The sequence below is a fragment of the Ostrinia furnacalis genome, unplaced genomic scaffold, assembly GCF_004193835.3.
Source record: "Ostrinia furnacalis isolate ACB-3 unplaced genomic scaffold, ASM419383v2 OfSCF3655, whole genome shotgun sequence".
NCBI classification, from domain to species: domain Eukaryota; kingdom Metazoa; phylum Arthropoda; class Insecta; order Lepidoptera; family Crambidae; genus Ostrinia; species Ostrinia furnacalis.
In genome coordinates this window covers 84,437-110,061 of record NW_021133894.1, presented here as the reverse complement: position 1 = coordinate 110,061, position 25,625 = coordinate 84,437, and the positions used below count along the sequence as shown (strand labels likewise).

The following is a 25,625-nucleotide window of genomic DNA, read 5'->3' as shown; positions in this document are numbered from 1 at the left end:
TTTTTACCTCATTACACATTTCAAAAATACGCAATGAATTTGAAATTTTATATTTGAATTAAAATACTAAAGGTGTATATCTATTCTCGAGTTTATACTATTTCAATTGATTTAATCGATTAGTTGGTCATAGACTAAACTCTCTCTCTTTCTATCTGCGGACGATCGGACGACGGTACATCACTATTGTTAAGAGAAGGAAGATGGCGGTCTGCGTTATTTTACTTGCGTTGTGGCAGACTTTATCGTGTTAGTTTTCATTGACGCTGCTATTCGTGTAGACGTGCCACCGTGGTATTTCTAGACTAATTTTTAGTTAGCTAAAGTGAATTATTGTGTACTAGTGTATTGTGCGTGGTTGTTCTTTTCATAACCTTTAATTAACGAAGTCAGTTCGTCTGGTGCCATTTCTTTTACCGAAATTAATGCTATTTCGGATGTGGTAATAAATAACTTTAGATCAATTTCGGCTAAGTGTCATGCTAAATGATACGAGATATTCACATATCTACTGTCGGAAATGTCTGTGCATTATAAGTTCAAAAGTGCATTGGATTATGATACAGTTACTTTTGACGGACTTCACATATCTGTAGGAGACCTAAAAGCTGCTATATCACAACAGAAAAGAATCGGAAAAACTTCCGATTTTGACTTGCAGATTACTAACGCGCAAACGAAAGAAGGTATGAAATTTATTTTCATTATACATGATGTAGTTTAACTTTGGCCGTTCCTGATGTAAAACAGTAGAACATAGAACATGAATATATCATAAAAAAACATTCTGTATTGGAAGGTTAAGGATTAAAATGCAAACATGCAAATGAAAATGATAAATTTGGTTTAATATTTGACCTTAATTAAGTTAAAAGTCATAAGCTAGTGCACCTACTTAGTTACCCCATCCTGTGGTATTTTATAGTAGTACAGTAGAGCGTCGATTATCTGAACTAATTGGTGGACATGGGTGTTCAGAAAATTGTTTTTTCTGGATAACTGATGTGTATTCAGGCATACCTATGTATATTAAGTATGTGTTTACAAAAAAAAAAGTATTTAAGTATGTTTATATCCGTTTTCCAGTACAAGCTTTGCTTAGTTTGGGGCTAGCGGCGCAGTGTAAAATGTCCAAGGATATTTATTTGTTTATACTTATTTATCCAAAGGTGATTCTTGTATTAAACATGTACTAGGTACAATAACAGTAAACTATTTGATCCCTTGCATTACATGGCTTATCTCAGGGAAGTAGTTAGGATAAGCAGTCAATCTGTTGATTAATTTTTGGATAATTGATGCCACACTGTAGTTCATGATTAATACAAGGTCGACTGAAATTTTAATTGAGAATTTTTCTTTTTAGTTTATGTGGATGATAATACTTTGATCCCGAAAAATACATCTCTGCTCGTTGCGAGGGTTCCTCTTTCACAACAACCTAAAAAGCAGTGGGAAGGATCCAACAGTAATACATCTACACAACACAAAGATGCTGCCCTTAACAAGGGATTGGCTGATCTGTCTCGCATGGAAGGTAGCGAACAGGATAAAATAAATGCTATGATAACACAATCTACTTTTGACTATGATCCTAGCAAGTAAGAGTAATATTATTTGTTTATAAATATAATTGGTGTGTGGGTCAACAAAAAATTATGGGAAGTTTTTTCAATTCATACATTTGTACTGAAAACGAACGTAGGAAGCATTGCAAATATCAACAATATTTCCTCAGTCTTGGCTGCATGAAATTAAGCTCAATAAAGGTTTTTATTACTTTTAGAAGTTTAGTAACAGTGTTTCATTTATTTCCAGCTACCAAAAAATTAGAGGACAAAATCAGAGAGGTGTTGTGCCAAATAACTATATTTGTTACAAGTGTCAAAAGCGTGGACATTGGATCAAAGACTGTCCTATTGCTAATTCAGTGAGTATAAAAATATCTGTAGATTATAGTATTTCAGATGTATATATTAGTTCATATTTTTTAACAAAGTTCATCATCATTCATCAGTAACACAATTATTATTATGACCAACAAAATCCCTTTTGTGTTTAGGCTGACCCTGTAGAAGTAAGACGAAGCACAGGAATACCTCGGAGTTTTATGGTGCCAGTTGAAGGCCCAAAGGCACCAGGCGCTATGATGACCCCAAGTGGAACTTACGCTGTGCCGGCTGTTGATCGGTAAGTTTATACAGTACCTAAATAAAATTAATGTCTATTCTATGAGTGTGAATAATAATAAATTTGTTTACTTTTAGTGAAGCATACTTGGCTTCAGAAAACGCTGGTGGAGCAGATACCCCTACTAATGCTCCCGCAGCACCGGAGCCCAACATACCCGATGAGTTGATCTGCAGTTTGTGCAGAGATCTCCTAACTGATGCTGTTATGATACCGTGCTGTGGAAACTCTTTTTGTGATGAATGTATGTATGATTTCCTCATATTATTTCAGTTAATAGTTAGATATTATAATTATAAAATAAATATATCAGCTGGCGAAATGGATGTTTCATTCATTAACATGGTTTAATAGTGCGTTTTTTTTTAAGGTATAAGGGGCGCATTGTTGGAGTCGGAAGATCACGAATGTCCTGATTGTCGTGAAAAGGAGATAGCCCCAACTACACTCATTCCAAATAGGTGCAAATTTTAATCTTACAATTTTTTAGTATTGTTATATTATTTTTGTTTTAGTTGAATTTACTAAATGGTGCCATTATGATAAAATTTCAGGTTTCTTAGAAATTCGGTGTCATCCTTCCGCAATCAAACTGGTTATAGCCGGAGGACTCCTCACCGTCCGTCAGCTCCACCGATGCAGGCGCATCCTCCGATGATGGGTACGTGTTATTATGATCCAATATAAACTATGAACTGTGGGTTTTATCATTTAACAGCACGATTATAGCTATAATTGTACTTGTTGCAGAACCACCTGCTGCTCCCATGCAGCAGCCACCAAACGGAGGTCAGCCTGCTATGCCAAATAATGGTCAGTATCTGGTTTGTTTTACTTAAATGAATACGACGTTGTCGTAACGTAATGTTGACACACTAAAAATTTTTGTGATAAACAATATAAAATAACATAAAAACAAATAAGATGTACATTTTTAAACTTTGACCCGCTTTGAGTCCGTGAGCTACAACCGCCCGACCACTCACCGGCCGCAGGCGGTGGGTTTAATCGGGAAACGTTTAGAAATCACCGAAGAACTGGGAGACGTCTCTCGCCGATCAGTGGTCGGGCGGTAACCGTTCGCGCAACGCTCGGCCGGTGGTTCAAAAAGAGTGTGCGATAGATACCGGCGACGCGAGCCACGGCTCGGAGGGCGGGCTCGGCCGCGACGGCTCGGAGTCGGACGGCTCGGCGGACGACAACATCACGGTGACGGTGCCGCCCGCGCACACGCACCCGCACTCGCTGCGCACGCTCGCGCGCCCGCGCCCGCGCCCGCCCGCGCGCGCGCCGCACCACGCGCCGCGCCACGCGCCGCACAACGCGCCCCACCACGCGCCGCGCTACGGTACTACAGATCTAACAGCGATGTTGTCCCTTACCTCTTCGACTAAGGCCCGGTTTTTTGATTCGTAGTTAAAATAACCAATGATCAAGTTTGACAGATGTCAAATGACAAGTGGTTAAATATCAGAAAAAAATGTTTTTCGAACAATGGTTAGCTTGACTTTTAGTACATTTTTTAACTATTAGTTAGCATTTTGTTAATATTTAACCATTAGTAGCAAAAATTAACAATTTGTTATTTTAACTATGAATCAAAAAACTGGGCCTTAGTCTTGAGGTTCCTGAGTACATGAATAACCTGGTCGTTTTCTGACGATTTTTTTCTAAAACTACCTCCAAATACCAGAAAGTCAACTATTGTGTTTTCAAACTGCAACTAAGCCGGACAAGACTAAATCCCAATTTTAATGACTTAATTCTTAATGATTTCCCTTTGATAATATTTATCTCTAGAGGTTGCTAACTGGTCTACTAGCTACTAGATTCTAGTAACTAGAACTGTAAAATTCCAGAAAATATATTTTTTACAATTCTATAAACATAAGCATAACAAATAATTTGTAACGAAACAAATACAGTAAAATTATTATCAAGTACTAGATTAGAGGAAAGGGACAACATTCCTGCGATACGATCTATACCGCATACGCATCGCATGCGCACGTTCTATTTTGCATGATCACGATACGCTTCTGTTATAACTATCGTCACGGCTTGTTCTGTTTTGTTGTCCAATTTTTTTTTCATTTTTAGATCATTAAGCTAAAATAGTAATTATGTTGTTACTTTTATATGCAAATAGACACAATAACCGGGATAGAAACTTCAAATTACCATTAAAATAAATTAATATAGTTTACTTACTACTTGTCTCCACTCTGTTCATGAATTAATTTTTTTTTTCGGCATTCCTTTTCTTTTTTTAAAGTATATTGACCAAATTGACTTGAATATTTTAATTTTCGTTTAGAACAAAACTAATTGCGCCTTTTTTCGCACGTAAAATATGCGTATGTATTGCAAAAACAAATAAGTATTAAATACACAACACACAACATACAATGTTATTGCGTACCCTGGATACGTTTTAATTCTGGTGGTGGGATTGGTGGGTTTATACCTTGGACGAATAAACCACTGGACGCGTAACGAGTGACGTTTTCGTCTTTACCCCGCTAGCACTTACCATGGCTAAATTAGCCATGGTAAATGTTGTCAGGTTGTCACTTTGTCAGTATGACGCCAGCTCTCGAAGAGTAAAAATATCACGAAAAATGGGTAAATGCGCCGTACTTTATTGCAAAAGTTATTCCTGTCACACAAGAAATGTTTCTTATCACGCGTAAGTACATTTTAAATCTATTATAGTAGCTATTTTTTCGTAAAATAAATAAAATTTGATATGTAAACAAAATATGATTACGTCATTTTATAAAGTACTCATTGTACATGTAAATGCTTAAAACATGTAGCATATTTAATTTGGTTGGATATAGGTTTCATTCATTCATTCACATCTCATTTTTTATGACGTAAAGGGCTTGAAAAATGTCGATAAGTTTATCGATATACCAAACAAACTGAAACTGAAATTATTCAAATTAATTTAAGATTTCCAGTGGATCCAAATAGAAGGAGAAAGTGGATAGAGGCAGTCAGAAGACAAAATACGTGGATTCCAACTAAAAACCACTGCATTTGTAGCATTCATTTTGCGGAAGAATGCTACAATGCCAATTCTACGAAACAGAGAAAACTGCACAAAGATTCTAGGAAACGATCTATGAAAGCAAAACAAGGAGAAAGACATTCCGCGATTCTGCACAAAACCCTAAAAGAAATACCCCTCATCAACAGTATAGGTACCCTGTGTAGTGTGTACACATCTTCGACCAAAGATAATATCCAGCTTACAGCGGAAACGCGAAATTGTTCTGGAATCAATGAAGTTAGGATATACCGACGTCTTCAAAACTGAAATAAGTATTAAAACACAGTAATGGCGTGGCAACGACTGACTTTTATTCAAAATAGCTTTCTATATGAACAACCAGGTGGCGCTGGTGGTAATAGACAATACTTATTTTGTTACAGATTAAATAACTAAAATAACAATAAGTACTAGGAGGTCTTCTCGAATGACCTAAACATAAGAATATCAACAACATTAGATAAGAATTAAATATTCTCAGATAGTGCATCCGTACTGCAAGCGCTACAAAGCAATACATTGTCATAATGTTATCAAATTGTGTTTCATGAAATGTATAGAAATAGGCTATTGATGAAACTTTTGTCCGTGACGTGAGACAGATTATAACATTTGTTGAGACCAAAAGCTAGTTAGCAGTCGATCGTAACAGAATATTACTTGTTTATTGCTTTACGAATTTGATAATGATAACGCAGCCAAAAAATATTTCACCTAGTTAGGTAACTAGGTGAAATATTTTTTGGCAAATAATATTACAAATTATTCATATAGGTAGGTACCTATATGAATAATTTGTAATATTATTTGTACCTATGATTTACCAATGGCATTATAATAAACACGATACAATAATTAATTATAGTCTTTCAATTAAAGAAACTTTCAATATTAAATCAATCCATAATTCATTTATCTCGTTAGGTTCATTCATTCATTCATATAACTATCGATAAAAATTTACGATCTTTTCCCAGCACTAAATGTCATTATTTGACAATTGTCAAACCTCTCCCCCCGCAAAAAGTGGTTGATCGTGTTTCCTTAGAAATCTTGTAGGTTTCGTGTCCNGTGTACACATCTTCGACCAAAGATAATATCCAGCTTACAGCGGAAACGCGAAATTGCTCTGGAATCAATGAAGTTAGGATATACCGACGTCTACAAAACTGAAATAAGTACTAGGAGGTCTTCTCGAATGACCTAAACATAAGAATATCAACAACATTAGATAAGAATTAAATATTCTCAGATAGTGCATCCGTACTGCAAGCGCTACAAAGCAATACATTGTCATAATGTTATCAAATTGTGTTTCATGAAATGTATAGAAATAGGCTATTGATGAAACTTTTGTCCGTGACGTGAGACAGATTATAACATTTGTTGAGACCAAAAGCTAGTTAGCAGTCGATCGTAACAGAATATTACTTGTTTATTGCTTTACGAATTTGATAATGATAACGCAGCCAAAAAATATTTCACCTAGTTAGGTAACTAGGTGAAATATTTTTTGGCAAATAATATTACAAATTATTCATATAGGTAGGTACCTATATGAATAATTTGTAATATTATTTGTACCTATGATTTACCAATGGCATTATAATAAACACGATACAATAATTAATTATAGTCTTTCAATTAAAGAAACTTTCAATATTAAATCAATCCAGAATTCATTTATCTCGTTAGGTTCATTCATTCATTCATTTACATAACTATCGATAAAAATTTACGATCTTTTCCCAGCACTAAATGTCATTATTTGACAATTGTCAAACCTCTCCCCCCGCAAAAAGTGGTTGATCGTGTTTCCTTAGAAATCTTGTAGGTTTCGTGTCCAGTGGTTTATTCGTCCAAGGTTTATACATAATAATAACATAGTTTAACTTTGGCTGTTGGTTCAGTACTTTTGTAGACTGCTATGGTATACAATGTAATTTATTCATACTCGTACATAGTATTTTTGTTTGAAGCAATATGTTAAGTTCCTATTATTTTGCACGTTAAAATCATCGCGATTATGAAAATGCGAGAGAGCAAACTTCGTGCATGTGCATAATAGTAGTGTATGTTTCAATACATATTTAATTCGTTTTTTTTTGTTTTAGGACCGCCACAACATAACGTGAAGCCACCGGGTCTGGAAGCTCCTCCTATGATACCTTTGAATGTGAGTCTTACATTTCTGATATTATACTTGTATTTTATATACTTACATAACGTCTTAAAATTAATTTATGTTTGTCCAACAGCAGATGCCGAGAATAGATGAACAAAGAGCTAGCACACCGACCATTGATGAGAGGAGAGACATAGGGTCGGCACAGGTAAAAATAGTTGTGATAGGAAACAAATAACTACCATTTATTTCTTTCAATGTAACATTAAAATAAATACAGAATTTAATTGGCTGTGCACACAAATTTAACGAAATATTGTTTTCATTAGGTTGTCTACAATCGTGGGCCTCCTCAATTTATTCCCGGTGCTCCACCCCAATCACGGCGTTATAATAAGTAAGTATTTAACTTATTCTGGTAACTGGTAATTTGAATAAAATTTTATTTTTATTAACAAGTAAATTTTTTTTAGTCCGCCGTACGACAGACATGGCCCACCACGCGGCCCCTCCATGCCTTTCAACGATCGCTATCCGCCGCCCGAACCCTACCAGCCTCCTCCGCCCGGAATCAAAGATTCGCCTTCAAACGGGTAAGTGATTTATTTCTCACCTTCACAACAGCCGCGCCTCGACTCTGTCATACAACGGTCTGCATGTCGTAAGCATTACCAGTGTTTGTGACAAGCAGCTAGGTCGACATGCGGCTGCCCCGTTTCGGCGCACTCTTGCCCGCTTCGTTCGTGTTCCTTCTCGGCCGCGCAGTTAATGAGCCGCGTTTACTGTCGTAGGCACGGCGAGGACCCGCTCGAGGCGTTCAACCGGATGATTCGCGAGAAGGAGATGCGAGCGAAGCGGCGCGAGGAGGAGCGGCGCCGGGCGCAGTCGGGCTCGCGCTCGCGTTCGCGCTCGCCGCGCTCCGTGCGCTCGCGTCCGTCCCGCTCGCCGCGCTCGCCGCGCTCGCCGCCGCGCTCGCCGCCGCCGCCGCGCGCCCGCCCGCGCAGCCGCGGTTCCAGTCGACTCCGATACTCTAGGTTCGTTACGACAAGCCACGCTCGCTACGCATGCTCGTTACTCTTAACGCTTTCGCACGACTCGCTTGATGTATCGTCACATTACCATGACACTCGATGTAACAAACCGCTGTCGGACTAGATAGTGTTTTGTAATTATGGTTCCGTTATCATTATTTTATAACATTTTGTTTATTATTTATCGCAATTATTTGTTTGTCCGTCCGTTAAAATATGTAGTTCTCGTTTGCTTAAATGGCAATGCCAGATTTTGTATGGAAGGTGGCGTCTTTTTTTTTTGCGCGGCCATCGACCAAACCTTATTTTTTTTATAACAAAATAGTGTAATAAACCAAACTTACTATGACATGTATACCTCTAAACTCAGTCTGAACTGAGTTACGAGCATTAGAAGTTTGATGATTTTACATACTAGATTTGTTTTCTGCGTGCAAGCTTTGTAAGAAATTGCAACAAAATAGTGACTTTGTATGTGTAAACAAACAATAACATCAATCATAGGCTCCAGTTATCAGTATGAAGCAGAATCAGCGCATTAAAAAAAGATGTCACTATTTTGTTGCAATTTCTTACAAAACTTGCGCGCAAAAAGCAAATCTTAGTATGTAAAACATCAAACTTCTAATGCTCGTAACTCTGTTCAGACTGAGTTTAGAGGTATACATGTCATAGTAAGTTTGGTTTATTGGTTTGGTCGATGGCCGCGCGAAAAAAAAAGACGCCAATTTCCGGCATTGTCTTTTCATTCAAAAATAATATCAATACTGCTAAGTATTTTTGCGTCAAGCTCATCTTTAAGTATCGGCTGGTTTCATTTCTATGTCAGCATGTTTTGGTGTAGGTCATTTAAAATTGTATGATCCTTTAAAAATAAAATATGCTGTATCTTTTCAGATCGCGGTCCATGTCTCGTGGTCGCCTGCGCAGGTCGCCCTGGTCACCACGGCGGCGTCGGACCCGCGAGAGAACTTTGTCATTGACGCGGTAAGAATAAATTGATTGCAAATTATTTAGTATATTTTGTAATCTTAAATCTAACATTCACATAAAAAAAATACGTAGATATAGCCCTTCATGGCCAATAACCATGACGTAGGGACGTTTAAAAAATAAAATCATTCAAAGCGCCTAAAGAAGCCGGTGTTTGAACATTTCCACACTAAGCTGATGCATGCAGGTCCCCAGTTGCTGCTTTCAGTCGTTAGACCAAAAAATGTTCGGGATTCTTTATAGATATCTACTCGATGAAGAAGACACTGTTTCGTGTTTCAAAACGGTTTACTACTTGTTAAAAGGAAATACATTAAATTGCGTAGTTGCTCTGATGTGAACGATGCAAAAACAAAAAAGGTGTGACAGGCGCGAGCTTTCCGATGCCAACTATGATCATTAATCTATCGACACATATGATCACATCTAACGACTGAAAGCAGCAACTGGGGACCTGCATGCATCAGCTTAGTGTGGAAATGTTCAAACAGCCTGTAATGCAAATAAATGATTTTATTTAATTTAAAGTCAAATTTTAAACAATCTTATATTATTTTTAAATTATCAAAATAATTTACGCCTCGCACTGTACATGAAAATAAACCTTGCTAATAGAATGGTTTGATTTTGCACAGGTCTCCCTCCCCTCGGCGGCGTCACCGCTCGCCGCTGCGATACCGCTCGCCGCTGCGCTCGCCCGGGCCGCGCTCGCTGCCGCGCTCGCCGCCGCCGCGCTCGTTGCCGCGCTCGCCTCCGCGCACGCCGCCTCGCTCGCCGCACCGCTCGCCGCTACACCGCTCGCCGAGGCGCTCGGCGCTACGCTCGCCTCCGCCACGACTGTCACCGCATCGGTATGTTGCTAACAATTTGTAATCAACATAGAGACAAAGCCAAGCCAAGCCATTACTTGGTAAAGACCTGAAAATAATATGTATTATTACTCATGTACCTACGTTACGTCCGCGCCAATAGAAGCTGCGATGGATAAGATTAACCTGTTTTACTCGCCATTATGTTTTTATTGTTGTATTTTGAAATGCCCTGGTGTGGTATCTTACGGTCTTTGTGTAGTTTAGATCAAAGATACTATTAGAATACGAGGGCTTTTTTACTTCTTCATCTATATGATTCATTAAGTATGTATTAGAACAAAGTCTACATAACTTTTATCTCAATCTCATCAGATACCGATAATATTATTAAACATTCCAAAATTCATGTCGTGCATTCTTCAGGGCATGTGTTCCAAATTATGATAAAATATTTTTTCGTGATGAAATCAAATTGGCTAACGCTAATAGCCTAGATAATTGAGTTATCGACGGCATCAGTCATAGTCTGTCGGATATGGAATTGTATTGTTCGCAAAAAAATTTGCAATATCATGAAAGTGCTGCCAAGTACCAGCTAAGCTTATTTATATAAAACTTAAATTATGTATTCATTTATTAATCTGTCCAGGAAGGTCTGATTTTGACACTCAGATTATACTTGATAGGGCATAAATACGTAGGTATATGCCATATTTTATAGTCCATTCAGCGTAAGATGGTGATTATGACAGTTCTATTTAGTGAGGCGCTCCTTATAAACCTAATCGATATTTTTTAGAATCGAGAATATTTTCTATAGAAATCTAATCGCCTTTTATTTGTTTGATTTTTAATCTTGATCAAAATTATATCTATGAATTTGAACTATCTGGAAATGGAATAAACGTGAATATTCTTAGTGGTACAAAATAAATCACAAAGAATTAAATATATGCATTTTATTCAATAAAACATCAAAATAACAATAACAAACAATACGTGGAGAAATCGCATAAAACAAAACCGTCATCAAAGGCAAACGCACACGTACTGACTTAGCTTTGACCTGCCTGAGATAATAATCGTGATTCGATGGTAAGATGACCACCATGCCGATTACTGATTTATTGCGATTGTTTATGTCCCATCCCTATGAGCAAAAGTTCCGACTAACGCAGAAGCAATTCATTTAATATTTTTTCACAATTTTTTCTAAATAATAAACTAATAAATAATTAGAAATTCTTGTTTAGGTCAATTGAGAAAGATTAGTAATTGATATTTTGGAAGGAAGAAAACACACAAAAGTAATTGATTTTTACAACTCAATATTTTTATTCGTAGAAAGTTAGAATCATAAAACGAAACGTTTTATCTGTCTAAATCACCATCATAAGTTGAATGAACTATAGTTACGATATTTCAGACTTGAATCTACCAAATTGTGAAAGAAACATGATTGCGTGTTGCGGTCGGCTTTTAGCTATAGCGTTAATGCATTTGCATACTCTAATGACACATTGACACATTACATTCACAAAGTCTTATACTAAGTTTGTGAGCGCAGTTTCGTCAACCCACGTGATGAAATAATTAGTGACCTCAAATTAATTGTAAAATGTAATTGTTCCCAGGTACGCTGGAGTATACGACGAAATGTTGTCGCCGCCTCCTCGTAGTGTTGAGCCGCCTTACGGATCCAGGTACGATTGTAAAACTGTAACTAGTGTCTCCGTGCACCCTTTATCGTCGACTCTGAAAATGCGTTCGATCATTGACGTTAAATACATGCCTAACGGATTGAAATTGCGGTCAAAGTGTCTATACTGCGTACGGACGCAGATCCAATTTTGTGTTGATGTTTTATTAGCTTTAGATATGTTGTTTTTTTTGTATTATTTTATAACGTTGTTGCACAAAAAGTGATAAATCGCACGTTTATTACGTTCGACGTGGTAAGTATGTAAAAGAACCTACAGCTATTTTTCTCGCCGAGCATCTACTTCATCATGCCTGTTATATTCGTTTTATGTATGTGAACATATGAAATATAAGTATAAATGTGTGTTAAGTATTTATTTACGCTTTATTACGATAAGTCATAATTGTTAATGTCTGTATAGTAATGTCATAATATCTATTCTTGAATTCTCTATATGACACAGTGGTTGAGTATTATTGCATTTATAATAGTATCTAAGGTCTGTAACAATAAAGATAATTGTACTCCTAATGCCCGTTTTCACCATCGATCCCTAATTTTTAAGTAACTCCTATTAAACAAAGTTCCTGTTATGTGTTACCATAGGGATCACTTAAAAATTAGGGATTGATGGTGAAAACGGGCATAATACTTACAGGCGTGTATCCTACCACCCCTGAGATGGGCGTTGTTTTACAAAAGCACACCCTGTATACAAGCCGAGTTACATCGACCGTTAAATCACTAGATGAGACTCGTATTTGCGGTCACTAGGTGGCACCAGCGGCAAGTAAGTTCCTCTAGCCCAGTGGTTCCCAAAGTCTGGGCTACAACTCATCTAATACAAGTTCCTAAACTCGGGACCCACCTATAGAAAAGGAAAACCTATAGGTCATTACCAATATACCTGAAATAAAGGTCTTTCTACAGGCAGGGCGGGCCCACTTACGCCCGATTCCCATATTCAATCCTTGTCCAAATCCGGATTACAACTGTCAAATTGAATTGTCAAGTCGATGCATTTACACTTTAATATTGTTTAAATAGTCTTATAAACAATATAAAAATGTAAAAACATCAAAAACCGCAGTTATTTTTGGCCATAAACATATTATAATTTGGATTAGGATTGAATATAGAAATCCAGCATTAGTGTTCGCTAGCGACCCACCACTGGGTCGCGACCCATAGTTCTAGCCCATATTGACGCCAACTAGTGAGTGCAAAGCGATAGAACTCGATAGGGTTTACCACCGTAAATTATAATTATAATAGCCCTCATTAAAATGTTTTAAGTTTTATTTTAATGCGAAATGTTCTATGAAGATAACATTATGTGTTTAATTATAAAAAGTCTATCATATACGTCGTTAACTCATTTACTGCCGAGCCCGCCCATGAGCGGGAAAAATGTCTATTGTCTACTCACATGCCGAGTCCGCCCATCGACGGTGGATAATAAGTAAGCCGAATTTTTTCGGCACTGAATGGGTTAATATTGCTTGATTGTTAATTCTGGTTTTCGTAGGGTAATATAAATCCAGGCATATTATGTAAAAATGTACCAGCTTTATTACAAAATTGATTGATTACGTTAAAACTTAAGGGTGATTTTCACATCTGGGTCTTCGCTAAAACTTGTGCGGGCGCCCGCAAGCGGGCCTGTATCGGAGAAAAGTTGAGGAGCGCATGCGTGTGACGTGTTTGCACAAGCGCGGCGGTGAGCGGGCGCAAGCCGCGGGTGCCCGCCACGGGCTTTAGCGGAGGCCCTAAATGGGAAGATAAGTAGGCACGTTATGATTAGCTCTATTTTTTGTAATAATATGATGAAAGCTTTAAATTAAATTACGAATAAAAAAAATAATTTGCAATATCTTAAGAAAAGATCTAGTGAGCTTACAATTCTAGTCAAAATAAACTATGTTAAGAAGCCAAAGCTTTGTGTTAGTAAACTTTTTTTTTTTAGAGTATTCACTATGACTTGTTTGGTGCTATCTTACATGCAAATAGTGCTAAGTGTTATTTTTATTATTTATACAGGTGTATTAATTTTACTCTTTATCGTATTTTCCCTTTTTGCATGTTATTTTGAAGACTTCCATTTGTTTTATTTTGTTTTGTGGGAGGCGCTCATGAAATAAGTTTTATTTCCCATAACAAGATAATTGTAAACTGACTGCTATAGCTGTTTTAATGATTCCATGAATGCTTTCTTTTTATATGTTTCTATATATTTTGTAAAAGCCTGTTTTTGATATATTTACAAAAGGTATAATGAGGATTTAATCATTATTAATTTACTAATAATAATAGCGAGAGACGTGTCTCAAGAAAATAATAATCAAACTAGGTATGTAACTTGCGATCTGTGGCTTAATTCACGTATTATGACACAGTCAAAATCCCGTTCTCGTTTAGAAGTTGTCCTATTGAAAAAAATTCTAAATCCGTATTCACAAGGGTTATTTCGATAGAATGATTACTCGATAGGATCGCAACTCAGCGATTTGTTGTCGTTGAAGTTTTGTTACGTGAATAAGGCTACTGGTTAGATGCTTATCAATAATACTATACTTCGAAATACATAAAAGCTTAAAAAGAAAGTTAAGAGGATAAATTGCAATAGCTTTAGTCTTAAATCAGGAATTGAAATTGAACTCGAAATTCGACAAGGGCGAAATAAATTGGTAAACTAATGTGCCTATGGATCATACCGATGCTGAGCGTGCCGTGCCGTGTGTTGCCGGTAATCATAATCTTCTTTAATATAAATGCTACGTTTTCTGACGGTGCAAGTTTCAAGTCGCAGAGCTCAGAGCAGATACTAACCCATATTCACAAACGATACTTGCTTAAGTGTAGCAGAAAATCAAACGCACAGCGTTGAATAGAGTTCTGTAATTAGTTCGTGTGTGACCCTCTGCGTCCACGCGCACTGTGAGACCATGTGAATACGGGCGTGCCTATAGGTTTTTAGTGGTATGACCTTTTAGACTAAAGTTTGGCACACCTGGAATTTTAGCGTGAAAGCGTGAGGATCTTGTGGTGTGGCAACTGAAATCTCAACCCGTGTATTCTGAATTTAAAACTCGGTAGCACGGGATCATATTTATTTTTAGATACACGTTTACGAACGACTGAACTAACTTTTCGTTATAAATCTGCACTCCCGTCAGATAGCCGCTGTTTGAAGGCAGTAGTTATGCAGCTGGCAGCTTCTAATCAATGCTACCTAGTTTGAATTGAATTTTGGCCATAGGTTAGAATACAAGCTTTAGTACTCAATTCTCAGTTAGTCCAATAGAATCTTGATGCCTATCAATAACAATATCGATTAGTGTCATAAAAAGCTTTCAGCTCTTTTTCTTGCATTGCAGACTTCTAAAATCTAAAGTCTTTATTGCATGTGAACATTATCTCCAAAATTGCTTTTTACAAAACGTTACACCTAGTTTCCCTTATTTTAAAATATACTGAGACGCCATGTAGTCTCAAACATCCTTGGACATAATGGTTACGTACGGGTAATACGCATAGGCTTTTGTCTTGAATGAAGACACTGCCTTTTTTATCACGTGAATCCAGAAACCCTGTATTCTACCCAATCCCTGCTTTACCTGCTTAGCGCACACACCTGCTAATATTCCTCGTATTTTGTTGTTCAAAAATCTAAACAAAAAATTATTTATTTCAGTCTACCGTTGTTATAAAATATATCTATAGGAGCCAGCCTAGTAGGCGCATAGATAAGTTCCCGCTCTAATAATTAAATAGACATAATACAAAGAAACTAATTTGTTGTTTAACTATTAATTGATTAGTACTGTAGAGTACTTCTAAGACAGGTTTAAAGTTGTCATTTCATTTTTAATCATTGTTCTACAGGAAGGCATCAAGGTATCTATTGGCAAAAACTTTAACAGCTAATTCAGAACATGCTGCTTAGTTGAAATCATAAATTATTTAATGTCGATGTTCTTTCAACTTTTTTCTTTGTTAAGGTTACGTTTGTTGTAAAAATATCTGTTTATTTTCATAATTTGTAAATAAATTAAAACTTAAGATGATAAGTACGACGATTTGCTCTGGTTTGGTCCATTAAAAACCTTCCCTTTATAAAATTCACATAATATATGCATAGATGATTTCTATGAATTCTGATTAAAAGTTTATTTTTCTTTTCGAGATTACAGACAACGATCGATAAGTACGTTATTCGGAATAGTGAGCTCAATTCTCTGTTTGAGTTTTTAATGAATCCATACCTTAACACCCTGTGGGATCCACATTAGTGGAGCCAATCTCATGTTTTCTTATTTCTTATCACATCTCTGAGTCGGGATTTTAAGAATATAGATCGTTTCATTCACGAAGACGCACCCCACCATTCTTCCGCTAATGTGTGAGTGCTATCGGTATACGCTAAATCATCCATGAGTGCACACGCACACTACAATAATGACGCTCGGATTGCTCGGATCAAACTCCACGCACCCCGCGCTTCCCTCGACCAAAAATTGTTGTGGCGCGCCGCGTCGTCGTGGATGAAACGAACTATAAATTGACTGTATTATTCCTGTTTATATTGCGGAACATTAGTCCTATTATTATGTACAGTCGCGGAATGAAAAGGTTCGTCACCTTAGTGTCGGTTTTCGCTTGCACTAGGTACTGTAAGAGTCAAACCTGCCAACATAACCGTGCAAGAAACATTGCTGCTAACATTTAAATAAATATGACGTTTGCTAACGAATAAGGTTTTGCTTGTTTATTTTTCTATCCCATCAGTGCAATGTCACAAAATGTAGTTTTTTTTAATTTAATAGATAATGGCAGGTTGAACCAACAAGTAGGTTTTAGTTTATCAATCATAATAATCTTCTTGACAAGTTAAATTGTCAAACAACTTTGATCTGAATAATTTTGAACTTTACTGACGAACAGTTAAAGATTATTTTCTCTTAACTCGAGATTATTTTGTAACATAGTTTCAAAAGGTAATATCTGCTCGCGATTCGTTGAAGGAATCAATTTGAAAACTGACGAACCTTTTCATTCCGTGACTGTACTTAAAAATAGTGTTATTTTATAGAAGTGTTGTTATTCTTATAGATTATTGTACAGTCGACATCAGCCAGCCTTAGATGCGCGTCACGATATATTCTTTTTGATGAAATGCCTCTATAAAACAATAGAATGGCGCGTATCCCAGGTTAGCAGGCAGGATAACATTATTGTTCCAAAATAACTTCTATGATAACTACGTAAGATGCTACACTGTCTAGCTTGATGTGCCGTCTGTAAAACTTCATAGCGATATGTTTTGATTTGTACGTATGTTTATGTTCCAAGTGGTGTGGGTAGAACGTGCAGATACAGATGTAATGTACGTACAGTCACCGTCAAATAGTTGGTGACACCCAAAGTGACCAAAATGTTAATAACACCCAAAGTGACCAAAAAGTTGATAACAATCTTATTCCAATGAGGGTTTTCGCGATTGAAAAATCCGCCAGATGGCAATACGTAGACGCGAGGTCCAAATGCTGCATGATTGGTGGATTTTGACATATCTGTCAATGTCATGTCAAAAATAACCAATCATGCAGCATTTGGACCTCGCGTCTACGTACTGCCATCTGGCGGATTTTTAAATCGCGAAAACCCTCATTGCAACAAAGACGTGTTGCGAACTTTTTGGTTACTTTGGGTGTCATGAACTATTTGACGCTGACTACCCCGCGCACGCCACATGGTAGTGTGAATATCTTAAAAAATACGTATTGAATTATTCAACTTAAATCGATATGATCTTTAAAAAATATTATTTTAATATAAACGTTATAATTTTATAATAAATATTACACTTTTTACTCTTGCAAAAATCTTGTTATATTTTGAAGCAGTCGATGTGGATGCCAAGTGTGTGCATCTTACAAGTATACAGGGTGGAATTTTGTAATGCCACCTGAAGGGAAAGTACTCCTAATACTGTAGATAAAAAAATTTACTCAAAGGAAACATTCCTTTATTTTTAAAAAGAAATAGAACTGCATTCAAAGATTTCCAAAAATTTGCTTGCCACACCCAGGAGTCCAACCAACTAAAATCTGTTAAAAATTGCACCGTGTATTTTTATTGCATCGATCGTTAGGGTTAAGTATAAGGATGATATCTCTCTAACAAACTTGATAAATAAAATGAAAGGAAAACCATGAAATCATAAATTAATCTAATTTTTTAGAGAAAATTGTATGGCATGATGGTGAATTTTCGAAAAAAAAATCGGACATCTTTGAATGCAGTTCTCTTTCTTTAAAAAAATAAAGGAATGTTTTCTTTGAGTAAAATGTTCTAACTAGTATTAAGAGTACTTTCCCTTCAGGTGGCATTACAAAATTCCACCCTGTTTTAAGTCCATTTTTAAAAATAACTAATATAAGTCATATTTCGAGACTCATCAAACTTTTCTATGGAAATAAATAAATAAAATTGGTCATATCTTAAAACTTATGAAACTTTTTCTTTTCTTTGGACACATTAAGCTTGTTCGATGCGTCTTAGACTCGGCTACCTCCAGTGTCAGTGAGACGTGCTAATTTTGGGACAACCTGTATAATGTTCACACTACCATGTGGCTAAGCGGTATGCGTCCTGTATACAGGGTGGAAACTATAAGTGATCTCACTCGATTATTTCTAAACTAAACAAGATATCGAAAAACTGGTTACTAATCCTGAAAGTGCTTTATGAGCTCTTTTAATTTTAAACGGTATCAATTTATAGGTTACAGAATAAATTCCGTACTAAATGTACGCCAGCCACACAAAATTTAGAAGTGTAATTGTACTTATCCTACTTCCTACTAATATTATAATTACGAAAGTTTGAATGTCTGGATGTTTGTTACTCTGTACACCCATCCTAGGCCATAATTTATGACAATCCGTGACAAACGAAATTTCACGCGGGTGAAGCCGCAGCCGCAAAAGATAGTTAAATAATAAACTCTTAAACTCGTAAATTGCATTCTTATTTTAAATTATTTATGGAAAACATTGGTTTCAGGCTTTACTTGGTATAATATTGTCAAGAGACGAGTGCCATGACTGGCTGTCGTATTAAATGTATGGAAGCTCGAAAAATTGAACTTTTGGATAGATCCAGTTCATTCTGTAACTTATTATATTGATACCGTTTGAAAGATCTCATGGAGTACTTTCAGGATCAGTAACCAGTTTTCCGATATCTTGTTTAGCTTAGAAATAATCGAGTGAGATCACTTATCGTTTCCACGGTAGTGTGAATAATAATTCAAATCTGATATCTATGTAATTATTTTACTATTGTGACATTGAGTTGGGTTGATGAAACAGATAGGTTGTAGTATAAAAGATATTTGAAATGTTATTAATTTATAGATGAATAAGTTCATTTTTGCTATCGAATTATTGGTAAAGAACTGTTCTTTAGTACTTTGTCCGTTTTATATGAACTGTGATATAATTGTGATATTTGTTTAAAATGAATAAACCATTCAATGATGATAAATAGTGTTTTTATTTTATGTTGTAAGCTTTAGTATATTTATAAGGAAATTTAAATTAACTATGTTATTTTTAAGGTATTCGTATTCTGGGCATTATTTTAGTAACTAATCTATGAGATTTTTCAGCGGTATAGGTAAGCTGTTTATTTTAATGTAGAAGATGACAACGATTGTTCTTCTAATTCATCGTTTGCAGATCAGCGGTTGTGCAAAAATGAAGACTTATAGAAGATACACATAAATGCGTAGTTTACACAGGTTTCGATGCTTTATATTGAATTTTGAAATTTGCTTGCCAGTTTGAATTTGTGTGTGGTTTTTTTTAGATTAATCTAAGGTTCAATTTAGATTAAGTTAATTGAGGTCTTCCTTTTCTGACTATTTCGTCACAGGAGCGTGCTATTATTTCGTCATCTGGTAATGTAAAATATAGAAATGCTATTGTAAGACAATCTCTATTCAACACCAATGTCTATGCAATATTTTGATATTGTTACCACGTTATTTCTCGTGTACATATATTTTTATTGGGGTCGGTTGGTCCATCTTGCTTGAACCATTAGCATATGGCCTTCGCCAAAAGGTATACCAGATTTGATGAATGAATCATGATTGGAAGAAAAATGGCTCCCGGTAAATGTTTAGTCAAGTAAAAATTAAGTTAATGGATTACCAAACATAAAAATAAAAGCCTTATCTTTGGCAGCATTTCAGTGTGGATTTACCCATACAAGATGAATTCAGTTCATGACATTGTGACTAGTGAAATGAAGTTATGCTTATTTTTTGCCGACTGCGCCAGTAGGAGTGTTATTTATTAATCTGACAGAGACATTTCTTATTTCGGCATTTATATGTCCATTTTGATAATTATTGCATTGTTTTCGTTTGGAATTAAATATAAGATTGCTTGACTTAGCCTTTGCCTGGGCAAATGCTGGGCAAAGGCTGGCCTCATCCCTCACTGAGGTGGATTCAGTAGTGAGAGTTTGTTACTGTTAAACATATTTGTATACTATTATTATTACACGAGTTTTCGACAAAATAGGAAAGCACATGAGGAAAAATTTGTTCTGTATACGAAATTGTTATGCATGCCAATTTCTTACAGTCGAATGACATCAGTTTTAGTTGATATTACACCAGCAGCTAAACATACTGGGTTTGACACAGAACATTATTATGCTCTTCGCAACAAGCACTACTCAAAATATACATTTTGCGAAGTGCACGTTGTAAGAAGTGCCATGAGGTTTTTTTAGTCTAGATGAGAAAAAGTTTTAATGGGAATATCATTAATTATCCTCAATGATAATCCTGGATCCCGAACACGAACATTTTACATTTTTTTTTAAAGGTTATTAGCAATTTGTATTGCCCAAATTACTAATAGTCCCATTAGCCCCTCGTGTTAAGGTAAATAAGCTTGTGTTACGAGTGGGCTCACCACAATAGTCGAGCGGCGGTGGGATTCGAACCCGCGTCCTCGGATTTCGAGTCGGCCACTCCGACCCCTTCACCGTTCGGCTATCGTGGTTATCGATTAAATTGTTGTGGTACCCGAGATCCAGGGTTACCCTTGCTGAAAAGCATATTAATTTAGTAAGGTAGGTAGGTAAATGTTACAGGTGTAGGGGTTATGTGTCTTGTGTACCCCTACGGTAGTTAATGTTGGATGTAGTTGTATCTACGTCACGGGATGTGGTAATTAAAACTGTCCGATTCCGTAGAGAGCGTTTATTTTACTGAATTATAATTAAAGTATAAAAATGAAGTAAAACGAACAGAAAGTAGGTCGCGCGCGCAGGCGCTATGTCAGCAGATTTACTGAAAAACAGTAAATGCTATGTACTTGCTCGTACAACAGTTATAAAAAGAATGCTTATGATGATGACGATGATGGTCGGCTAGAAGATGTCTTTTTTGTAGAGATAAGTTCATTTGACGGTATTTATATCATAGCCATGAAATTAATATGCTACACCGCCCCCCCGCTATATGTATACGCGCCTGCGTTTAGGTCATTTATGGTCCAGGGCTCGTCTAGTTGCCGGTAAATAGACTAATTTATCTCTAACAGTATAATAATAATAAATCTTTGGACAATTTCACACAGCGCCAGCTAGCCTCTAAGTAAAGCAACTTATATGCTTGACTAATTATACATTATTTCTTAATAACAAGAAAGAAAATTAATGTTCAACCAGTTACAATAATGTCTGGCAACCTAAAGGATGCTGTTATAGGTCCGGTTTCCACCAAGGCGGAGCGGATCGGAGAAGTGTCAGACTGTCAAATTTTTCTACAGAATTTGACAGCGGCGGCGAAGCTGTGCGGAGCGGAGAAGAGAAGTGAAAATAATGAAATCTGATTGGTTATTCAAAGCACTTCTCTGCTCCACTGCGCTCCGCTCCTGCGGTGGAAACCGGGCCTTAGAAATAAAAAACGAGTATCCACGTAAAACGTCCAACATTTAGGTAATATTTAGCAACTAATCGCCTTATACATAAAACAAACAATGATAAAACATCGTTTTTCATACTCAACGATTCATAGTTTTCATGAATAAGGTGGTTAAAGTTTAGGAAGTAGCGGTCTAATCTGACACTTTGTTGTAATTTCGATTCGTAAGGCATTTTGTAAGATATTATTAAATAACGCATTTGTTTCGACGTAGGTATATTATATTAGTTTGGTTATAACATATTAAATTGAAATGTTATTAATAAACATTTTTATTTATTTTCAGATACGGTTCTAGAGGTAATGTACCTCCTTCGATGTATCCACCAATGGGTGTGAAACCTTTACTTCCCATGGATAATGGTCCAGGCCTTGAAGGACCTCCTGGGTATCGTGGACGTTACGATCCACCACCATTTGAAGATATTCCCCCTGGCGTGGAACCCCCGGTACCTGGATTTGAACCTTCGCCTTTTGAAAAGCCACCTGGTCTCATGGATAGGGAGCGGTTACCACCCCCTAATTTTAGAGATAACTATAGACCTTCACCGTACATTGAAGGCCCAGGTACTTTTAGAGAATTGCCCATACCTAATGCTCAAAGTGAAATTCCAGTCCACGTAGGTGAACAACGTTATCGTGACAATTTCAGACCATACCGTGATCAAGGAATACCATTTCGAGACGGACAGCCGTTTAGGGAGCCCGGTGCCCAAGGGCCCCCGTATCGCGATGGTAATTTCAGAGGTGCCGGACCACCTTTTCGTGACAACTACAGAAACCTTCCGTATAGAGAAGGTGTTTATCGAGAAAATCCTCCACATAACTTTCGTGAAGGAACTGCTCCATTTAGACCGCCTAGTGCTGATCCCAGAGATCAAGTACCACCGAATTACCATGACCCTAATTTCCGCGATGCATATAGAGATGAAAATAATGTTGTTAGAGACAACAATATGCGACCAGGTTATCGGCCTGGTATTCGTAATAGAGTTGGAGCTAGGCGTAATCCTAACGCTGAACATGAGAGACATAGGGAAAGAGACGGCCGGGAACGTGAACGTTTCCCTGAAAATCGAGACCCAGATAGGCCAAGAGAATTAGAAAAGAGGTCTGCGTATGATAAGTCTCGCGAAGGTCGTGAAGGCCGTGAGCCACGTGACAGCCGTGAACCACGCGAAGGACGTGAGCCTCGTGAAGGACGTGAACCGAGAGAGAGGGAAGGCCGTGAGCCGCGTGAAGGACGTGAACCACGCGAGAGAGAGGGGCGTGAAGACCGTATACGGGAATATGAAAGAAGTCGCGATTATGATAAAGAAAGGGAACGTGAACATGAAAGGTCAACCCCTGACAAGAAAAGTCGTACATCTCCAAAACGTAGCAGAGAAGCACGAGATAAAAAACGCAGTGAGTCGCGAGGAAGGTCACGTGATAGAGATAGTCGACGTGAAAAGAGGGAAGACAAAACTCGCGATAAATCTGCAGACAGAACAAAAGAACATAAAGAAAAAGAGAAGAAGATAAAAGATAGAAAGAAGAAAAAGAGAGAGAAAGAAAAAGAAGTGGAAAAGAAGAAGAAAAAGGAAAAGAAAGAGAAGAAAGATAAAGATGTTATTAAGAAAGAAAGCGATGAGACCGCTGAAGATAAAACAAACTCTGAATCTAAAAATCAAGAAGATGGAAGCAGTGAGAAACAAACAATGTCTTCTCCAATAGACAATTCTCAGAATGAAGAACAAACAACGGAAGTAAAATCTCCTGCCATTACATCTGACGATAAACCGGAAAATGATCTTTATGGCGATGAAGCAGCTGAAGCTGTAGATAAAGAAATTATACAAAATTATGTCAAGGTGGAAGAAAATGTGGAAGTAAGTGACACTAAAGAGATAAACGACACAAGTGAAAAACAAGAAGAACCTTTTGATGGGATAGAACTGCAAGCTAATACAGATGAGTTAGACTTGAAATTAGAGGTTGAAACGAACAATCCCAGTAAAGAAATGTTAGCACCCTTACCTGAGCTATCTAAATGGGAAGTGGACGATGACAACGTTGAGAAATCCAAAGAACCAGGTGAGATATCTTCTCCTGAAGTAGACGATGACGGTAACAAAGTTACATCAGATGTAATCAAAAGAGCAGAAAATGCTATATTTGCTAAAGCTATTAACTCGTTAAGACCTATAGAAATTAAGAAAATTAGCAGCGAGCGTCTCAAATTATATGGTGACGAACAATCTAAGGGAACTATGAATAACATTCAAATTACAGTTCCAGTGACTGATGCTGATCAAAGATCTATTGAGATAAATGATAAGAAAACGAGATCGTCTAAAACTCCACCGCCTCGGCTTTCCGTTAAAGACCGTCTTGGCGGAAAAGTTGAAGATGTAAGAAAACACCGTGAATCCCGTGTTGTGCACAGCACTGTAGAAAGAGTGAAATCACGGTCTAAGACCCCCAAAAAGGAGCAATCGTATCGTAGGGTGACGGTTGAAAATGAAAGGGGTCGTAAAAAGGACGCATTTAGTAGACTTGATTCGTCTAAACCCGATCGACGCAATGTGTCAGAGAGTGGTAAATCAGTAGTTAAAGGAAGCCGAAGTCCTGTTACAGAAGCCCTTAAAAAAGATTCTGATAAAAATTTGAAAGAAGAAAAAGGACATCATTCAGAATCCCGTGCTCGACATCACGATAAGGACAGATCCGGAGATGGTAAAAATCAGAACTCTGAACATGAACGTAAAAAGTCGACGTTGGACGAAGCCCATTTTGAACCTGACTATGACGAGCATTTAGAGTTTGATAATGAAGCTAAAGATGATTCCATCTCGAAAAAAAGAGACCGTTCTGGTTCTCCCATAGGAGGACCTACAGAATCAAAAAAAGCAAAGCTAGAGAACGAAACTATAAAATTAGACTTGGCTAATGTCAAAAAGAAACCTGACACTGATAGTGAGTCTTCTAGTGAGTCGGAATATTCCTCATCATCATCTTCTTCAGATGCCCGCAAAAAGAAGAAGAAAAAGAAAAGAAATAAAAAGAAAAAGAAACGAGCAGCAAGTGAGAGCAATAGCGACTCTGAATCGAGCTCCGATGACCATAAGAAAAAGAAAAAGAGGCGTAAGCATAAGAAAAAGTCTAGCAAGAAGAAGAAGAAATCTAAACATAAATAAGAGGACCATTACGCTTGCAGGACAACAGTTCTATATTTTTTTTTTAGCTTTAGTGGAGGTATAAATATTAATTTACTTCAAATATCTTTTTATTTCTTGAATATTATAGCTTATTAGAAATCTAAGGGCATTGTAACGTGTTCTTTATTATGGAATATACTTTTATGTGTAGTGTAAAACTTAAATAAACTTGAAACGACAATCTCATCTTTTATTTAATAGCCTAATTAACGTTTATTATTTTTAAAGCGGCCGCCCGCGACTTCGTGTCCTCGTGGATCCCGTTTTACCCCCTCAGGGGTGAAATTTCGTAAAATCCTTTCTTAGTGGATGCCTACGTCATAACATCTACCTGTATGCCAAATTTCAGCCCGATCCGTCCAGTGGTTTGGGCTGTGCGTTGATAGATCACTATGTCAGTCAGTCAGTCAGTAAGTCACCTTTGAATTCATAATGTTATATTTTCTTTAGAGTTTTCATTATTCTCTGTCGAAAAGACATTTGGGACAAATAGGTAATTATA

The 25,625-nt window shown here is 37.0% G+C and overlaps 1 protein-coding gene across 2 annotated transcripts; it reads left to right on the top strand.

Annotated features, from left to right (window-relative positions):
• Positions 1 to 181: 181 nt before the first annotated feature.
• On the top strand, positions 182 to 25,328 carry snama (something that sticks like glue). 2 transcript variants are annotated; one of them, XM_028311918.1, is made up of 17 exons: positions 182 to 686; positions 1,367 to 1,601; positions 1,819 to 1,930; positions 2,063 to 2,190; positions 2,268 to 2,434; positions 2,561 to 2,651; positions 2,745 to 2,851; positions 2,941 to 3,003; positions 7,363 to 7,424; positions 7,510 to 7,581; positions 7,703 to 7,770; positions 7,847 to 7,966; positions 8,165 to 8,407; positions 9,302 to 9,391; positions 10,033 to 10,248; positions 11,844 to 11,912; positions 22,210 to 25,328. In XM_028311918.1, exons 1-17 carry the CDS (start codon positions 521 to 523, stop codon positions 25,100 to 25,102), a joined length of 4,902 nt encoding a protein of 1,633 aa, XP_028167719.1. In that variant the 5' UTR covers positions 182 to 520; the 3' UTR covers positions 25,103 to 25,328. The 2 variants fall into 2 exon arrangements, with proteins under 2 accessions (XP_028167719.1, XP_028167721.1); XM_028311920.1 differs by lacking the exon at positions 8,165 to 8,407 and having other exon boundaries at positions 210 to 686; positions 7,507 to 7,581.
• The last annotated feature ends 297 nt before the right edge of the window (positions 25,329 to 25,625 follow it).

Coding starts and splice junctions, on each gene's coding strand:
- snama (XM_028311918.1), top strand. CDS start 521: ATGTCTGTGCATTATAAGTTCAAAAGTGCATTGGATTATGATACAGTT. Junction 2,652..2,744: donor ACTACACTCATTCCAAATAG/GTGCAAATTTTA, acceptor ATAAAATTTCAG/GTTTCTTAGAAATTCGGTGT. Junction 3,004..7,362: donor GCCTGCTATGCCAAATAATG/GTCAGTATCTGG, acceptor TTTTTGTTTTAG/GACCGCCACAACATAACGTG.